Source organism: Nerophis lumbriciformis, linkage group LG19 (assembly GCF_033978685.3).
Source record: "Nerophis lumbriciformis linkage group LG19, RoL_Nlum_v2.1, whole genome shotgun sequence".
NCBI lineage: Eukaryota > Metazoa > Chordata > Actinopteri > Syngnathiformes > Syngnathidae > Nerophis > Nerophis lumbriciformis.
In genome coordinates this window covers 1,245,024-1,251,251 of record NC_084566.2, presented here as the reverse complement: position 1 = coordinate 1,251,251, position 6,228 = coordinate 1,245,024, and the positions used below count along the sequence as shown (strand labels likewise).

The window sequence follows — 6,228 nt, the reverse complement described above, 5'->3', positions numbered from 1 at the left end:
AAATGGAGTCTAACATGGCAAGGAGGAGTGCTAGGATAGGCTAACAAGAGGGGCGTCTCACATAGAAGTTAGTGTAAGGTTACACTGGCCTGTTTGATATCATAGATTCATTTATTTTAGCTTACCATTTTAGTTTTATCACATACTCCAACTTTTTAGCAGCACAGTGCATGAATTTATAAGAAAATCCATCCAAAAATGAAGCATGCAACGTTATGTTTACATGGGAATGTTGTAACAAACCAGACAAGTGTGTTAAAAAACAATGCATTTTGCAAAGTGCAGAATGATTGTGCATTAAAAACTTGTTTAGACTTTAGTCAAAACATTGAGAAAAAACACTGAGTCAGGCAAGGAAGAAAATATGGTGTATAGATGCTGTTTTGTAGCTTCGAATGCACATAAGTAGGTTTCATTGAGTAGATCAGGGGTGTCAAACGTACGGCCCAAGGGCCGGATCAGGCCCACGAACAGGTTTTATCTGGCCCGCGGGATGAGTTTGCTGAGTACAAAAATGAATCTGAAATTTTTTAATGAAAGAAACAGCTGTTCTAAATGTGTCCACTGGATGTCACAATAGCAATTATTTGTATGTGATGCTAGGTATGTACAAAATAAACCACGTTAGTACATCAGTCAAGGAAAATGATCAAACTACATAAATAACATCCTGTAATTTGATTTTGATATCATTTTTTTATCTTGATAGATTGAAAAATAACACCAATTAGTTGACTGATGAACATTATCACATCATTTATTTATAAAAATAGAAATAACGACAAATAAAGATAGATTACTATTAACCGCAACATGTAAGCGTAAAAAAACCAACAACAACATTATGATTTGTACAATTTCAGAATGTGCTTGTTCTATTTTTAAACAAAGAAAATAATCTGGAGTTGTCTTTATTTGTAAGTTATCGTGCCGTGATTTTACCAGTCCGGCCCACTTGGGAGTAGATTTTGACACCCCTGAAGTAGATCACACAATGACTTGGTCACAATTTGATCATATTACATAGTTAGCATGACATTTGGTATTGGGATTTTTTTTTACCATTCTAAGGATCAAAACTTTAAAAAACATAAAACAATAGGTTTAACTGAAAAGCCATTGTACTGTTCGTGTCCTCATCAGTCTTACCTGCAAAACCCAATTACCGTATTTTTCGGAGTATAAATCGCTCCGGAGTATAAGTCACACAGGCCGAAAATGCATAATAAAGAAGGAAAAAAACATACCGGTATATAAGTCGCATTTTTTGGGAAAATTGATTTGATAAAACCCAACACCAAGAATAGAGACATTTGAAAGGCAATTTAAAATAAATAAAGAATAGTGTACAACAGGCTGAATAAGTGTACGTTATACGACGCATAAATAACCAACTGAGAACGTGCCTGGTATGTTAACGTAACATATTATGGTAAGAGTCATTCAAATAACTATAACATATAGAACATGCTATACGTTTACCAAACAATCTGTCACTCCTAACTGCTAAATCCCATGAAATCTTATACGTCTAGTCTCTTACGTGAATGAGATAAATAATATTATTTGATATTTTACGGTAATGTGTTAATAATTTCACACATTAGTCGCTCCTGAGTATAAGTCGCACCCCCGGCCAAACTATGAAAAAAACTGCGAATTATAGTCCGAAAAATACGGTATCTCAGATTGGGTTTTGTTTGAATTAATACAATACATTTTACAAGAAGTACTCCTGCACCGCTTTTTTCAGTTGGTGATGCCGCCATGTTTGCCGGTCCACAGCTCTCGCAGCTCCACATTGCAGCCGAGATCCCTGAGGGCAGCTTTGGCGATGTCTCCGCAGTCTTGATGGGTCCGTAGTGCCTGCGCTATGAGGGGCTCCACTCCCAAGTCCAAAATAGGTTGGCTGTAGTTGGGCTCCCGCGACACCAGGTTCCTCAACAGCATGCATGCCTGTTTCTGGTTGTGCAAAAAAATATATATATGGACTGATGCTTGTGTCGTTTACTGTATTGACCTGAAAACACTGTAAGAAGGCACTTTTTTTAACAGTGTGAATCTTACATTTTGGTGCCACCAAGTACTAAACCACAGTTTGCATTGGTATCAAATTAATAATTATAAAGCACTTTGTGTGGCAATTTGCATGAAAAGTGCAGATTGAAAAGTTTGAATGATTGATAAATATATTATTGAGTGAATGCTCCAAAGCATTCACTCAAATGGTTTTCTACACCAAAATTCATCTATTTATTCTTCTACTTCTTCTTCTGCAGATGTTGGCGCACTCTCCCTTCCACATTTTTCATCCAATTCAAACCATTCCAACTTCAAACTGTTCGCCTATTTGGGAATTGCGGGCTTTCCCTTGACAAATTCCAAAAATTCCCAGATTTCCCAGAATTCCAGGTTTACCGTGACATTTTTCCCATTTAGAATGAATTGGCCATTTTTCAAACTTCCACTATTTCCACATTTTTCAAGCTATTCAAACCATTCCACCTTAAACATATTCCACTCATCCTGGACATTTAAACAATTATTTTTCCAAGTTAAAAAAAATTCCAGGAATTCTCAGAAGTCATATTTTTTCAAACGCTTTTTTCACCCTTTTTTCTGTCGACTACTCTTCCCACATTTTTCAGCTCACTTCAACCGTGCCACCGTCAAATCATTCTTCTTAATCTGGAGAAATTCCCCGTTTTCCAGAAATTCCGTAATACCAATTCTCCCAAAAAATGTTAGTACTTCAACATTTCTCGACCGTTTTGAAAAATTCCAACACCAACACAAACTCATTCAGAACATTCCAATTTTTTCTAGCATTTTCAAAAACATTCCCTTTTTTCCCGAAATTCCCAAATTTCCATGAAATTCCCATTGAAAAGAATGGGACATTTTTCAAAGTTCCACAATTCCCACATTTTTAATCTGATTCCAACTGTTCCAACTTCAAAATATTCAGCCTGTTCAGGAATTGTGTGCTCCCTTTCAACAATTTTTTTTTTTTTAAATTCCCGGATTTCTTAGAATTCCCAGTTTTTAGGGACGTTTTTACCATTCACAATGAATTGGCCATTGTTCTAACTTCCACAATTCCCACATTTTCAACCGCTTCAAACCATTCCACCTTCAACACATTCAATTAATCCTGGAAATTCAAACTACCATTTTTCCATGTTCAACAAATTTCTAGGAATTCCTGTTTTTTTCTAACCTTATATCCAACCTTTTTTAGTGCGATGACTCCTTTCACATTTTTCAACCCATTTCAACCGTTCCACTGTCAAAACATTCCTCTTAGTCAGGACAAAAAACCAAGTTGGTTTAGAACTTGAAAAATTCCCGCTTTTCCCGAAATTCCGTAATACTATTTCTCAATTTAAAAACTGTTACTACTTCAACATTTCTTGACCGATTTAAACAATTCCAACACCAACTAATTCAGCTCATTTAGGACATTCATGCTCCTATTTTTAAAAAAATCCCTCCATCCATTTTCTACCGCTTGTCCAGGAAGGAAATTTCCAGGAAGTTCCCATTTAAATGAATCAGACATGTTTCCAAGTTGCACAATTCCCACATTTTTCAACCTATTCAAACCATTCCAACATCAACACATTCCACTCATCCTGGACATTTAAACTAACGCCTTCCCAAGTTCCAAACTAAATTCCAGTTTTCCTGGAAATTCAAACTCTTAAACATTCAAACCATTCCAACTTTCAAACTATTTTTACATTCATACTACATTCTGTCAGCATTTCAGTTCAGCTTCAGCATTGGAGCATTCACACGCAACTCATCTATAGTTTATTTTATTATACACTGTAATATTCTACATATATGTCTATAAATATGTGTTGTGAAAATAAAGGCATTATATTCTGTTTTATTCCTTAATGACTGGTGCTTACCTGCACATTAACAGCACAAGTATGAGTCTTCATAGCCTGCACAGCAGCTAAGGCGCCTCCTTCCTCCATGATGACCTTGCAGTTGTTGGGTTTACGTAAAGCAAGGACAGAAAGGCACGCACAGCCCTGCTCGCACACCTACGGGAGGGTAAAAAAAACACGCAAGTTCACACCGAGTGGCGCTGGATATTCACGGCACACCTACAGCAGCGTTCGTTTGGTGTCTGTTCATGGCGACGACGACGAGTTGGACTCCACCCGCTTTAACAACGGCATCTTTCACGTCATCGTTTCCAGCAACGGCTCTTATTCCGCTCAGGACCTGCCGAACCAACTCCTGCTGGGACAAAAAGCAGCTCAGTGACAACGGTCGTACATTTTAAAGACAAAACCCCTTATGGCGGTTTTCAGTACCGGTGACTCGTAGCTGTCTGCAAGCAGCGTCATCATAAGTTTAAGCCCTCCCAGGTCACAGATGTCCTGGCAGAACTCGTTCCTGACGGCCAGACGGGACAAAGTGGCACACAGCTCACCCAAGACAGACATATTGTCGTTATGAGCTGAGGGAAGAAATATATACATTACTACCAATAACAACAAGTCAGACAACTTGTGAAGACATTAAGAAAGAGACGATGGAACCTAAAAGCTGAAAAGCCACAGAGGTTCCACAATTTTTGGGAAATGTGTTTATGTGTTGAATCTCAGATCTTACCTTTTGCTGAATCTATTAGGACCTTCAACCCGTTGTGCTCGAGAACAATACTCTTGGCGTGCTCGTGAGCGTGCCCAAACGTAACCCGGACGTCGTCGTCGAAGGTCATGACTCTGAGAGCCGCAGACGCCTCCTTGACCACCTCGGCGCAGCCGCTGTGCTGTTTGACGGCGCCGGTCAGCAGCGGCAGGACGCCCGCTTTGACCAAATCCTGTCTGTTTTGCTCGTGTTTCAAACAGCAGTGACGCACAGCGCAGACAGCGGCTCGTGTCACAGCCCCATCATCCCTGTGCTTCTTGAGAACGTCCAAGAGGAAACATAGTCCGTCGGTGTCAAACAAGTCCGGCTGTCCGTCGGTCAGCGCGGCCAGGGCGCACAGAGCGGCCAGCGCCGCTTCCTTCTCTCCGACACTCTTTTTACAATAGGAGAGGATGATAGGGTATGCGTCTTTTTGGGCCGCCAGGTACCTTTGAGCAAACCCAAGTAGACATTGCTCCGTGAAACACTTTAGATCTGCTGCCGCTTTTGTAATGCCAGCAGAGTCTTTTGCTATGCGGAGGGACTCTAAAGCCTGCAGATGGAACAATCATGGTAAACATATTGTAGCGCATACAAAGCATGTTAGTCGTAAGCAAAATACACACCTGTAAGACCTCATGGGTTTCCTTGTGTTGATTATCATTGGATGGCACAGCAGGTACAGCTTTTACAATACAATTCAGATCCACGCCTGCAAGCATACATCAGCAATCAGATTTAAATTAATAAAAAAATAGGAAATTGCATTTAGTATGGCATCCATTAAATGTGCAATTGCATTGTTCAAATGACCCAGGTAAGATTAGCACGATTTATTCAATTCCCATTGAGCTTTGTAATAAAGATGTGCTTTGAAATGTTTGTTTATGCTTATCCGTCATTTCTACAATACCTTGAGACTGAAATTGCTCCACAGCTTCCCTCAAAGCCTCTTCGGGATCCATCTCGAACTCGTCGATGTTTTCCTTAACCGCAGCATCGAATGTTTCCTGTGTGACTCTCCGTACAGCCATTTCACTTCACTTTTGATTATTGCCCTTTTTAATGGTAGAGTGACACACCTTTTTGTTGTTTTAAATACTGTTGCTGTTGGTCCCGATAACAAAAAACGACGTCGTCGTTACCGCCCTGTATCTGTATTCCTGCACTGTTATCAAGCGACCGCCACTGTTCATTTACGCATTTTGCGTAGTTGAGCTCGGTTCTTAAACTCATACATTGCGTACATTCTGCCGGTCAGTATTGGTGAATTGCCGCCTGCGTAAAACAGTCCTACACGTTTATCTGCTCGGGCAAAACAAATGTTTTTAATATTCTATTCCGTTTACGTTTCAACGTTTTTTATGTCTGAAAGACAAATAATAATATTTACTTGTGTTCTATGTTTTTCCATTTGTTAGTAAAGATGATTAGTTGATGTGATTTGTATAACTTGAACTTCACTTCGTGAGAAATGGACGGAAAAATGCCAATTTGCCAGACACGTTACAAAGCAATAATTCATTAGTGCCTTAGGGTAATGTTAAGCCTCAATAATGGGAATAGTCTCCACTG

General features: G+C 39.5%; 1 protein-coding gene across 2 annotated transcripts; it reads right to left on the bottom strand.

The window, feature by feature from the left end:
• Window positions 1-97: 97 nt before the first annotated feature.
• On the bottom strand, window positions 98-6,019 carry armc6 (armadillo repeat containing 6). 2 transcript variants are annotated; one of them, XM_061979772.1, is made up of 7 exons: window positions 5,567-6,019; window positions 5,280-5,365; window positions 4,636-5,206; window positions 4,335-4,480; window positions 4,126-4,260; window positions 3,921-4,058; window positions 98-1,962 (listed from the first exon to the last, which is right to left on the bottom strand). In XM_061979772.1, exons 1-7 carry the CDS (start codon window positions 5,685-5,687, stop codon window positions 1,750-1,752), a joined length of 1,410 nt encoding a protein of 469 aa, XP_061835756.1. In that variant the 5' UTR covers window positions 5,688-6,019; the 3' UTR covers window positions 98-1,749. The 2 variants fall into 2 exon arrangements, with proteins under 2 accessions (XP_061835756.1, XP_061835757.1); XM_061979773.1 differs by having other exon boundaries at window positions 4,126-4,257; window positions 5,567-6,017.
• Between the last annotated feature and the right edge of the window lie 209 nt (window positions 6,020-6,228).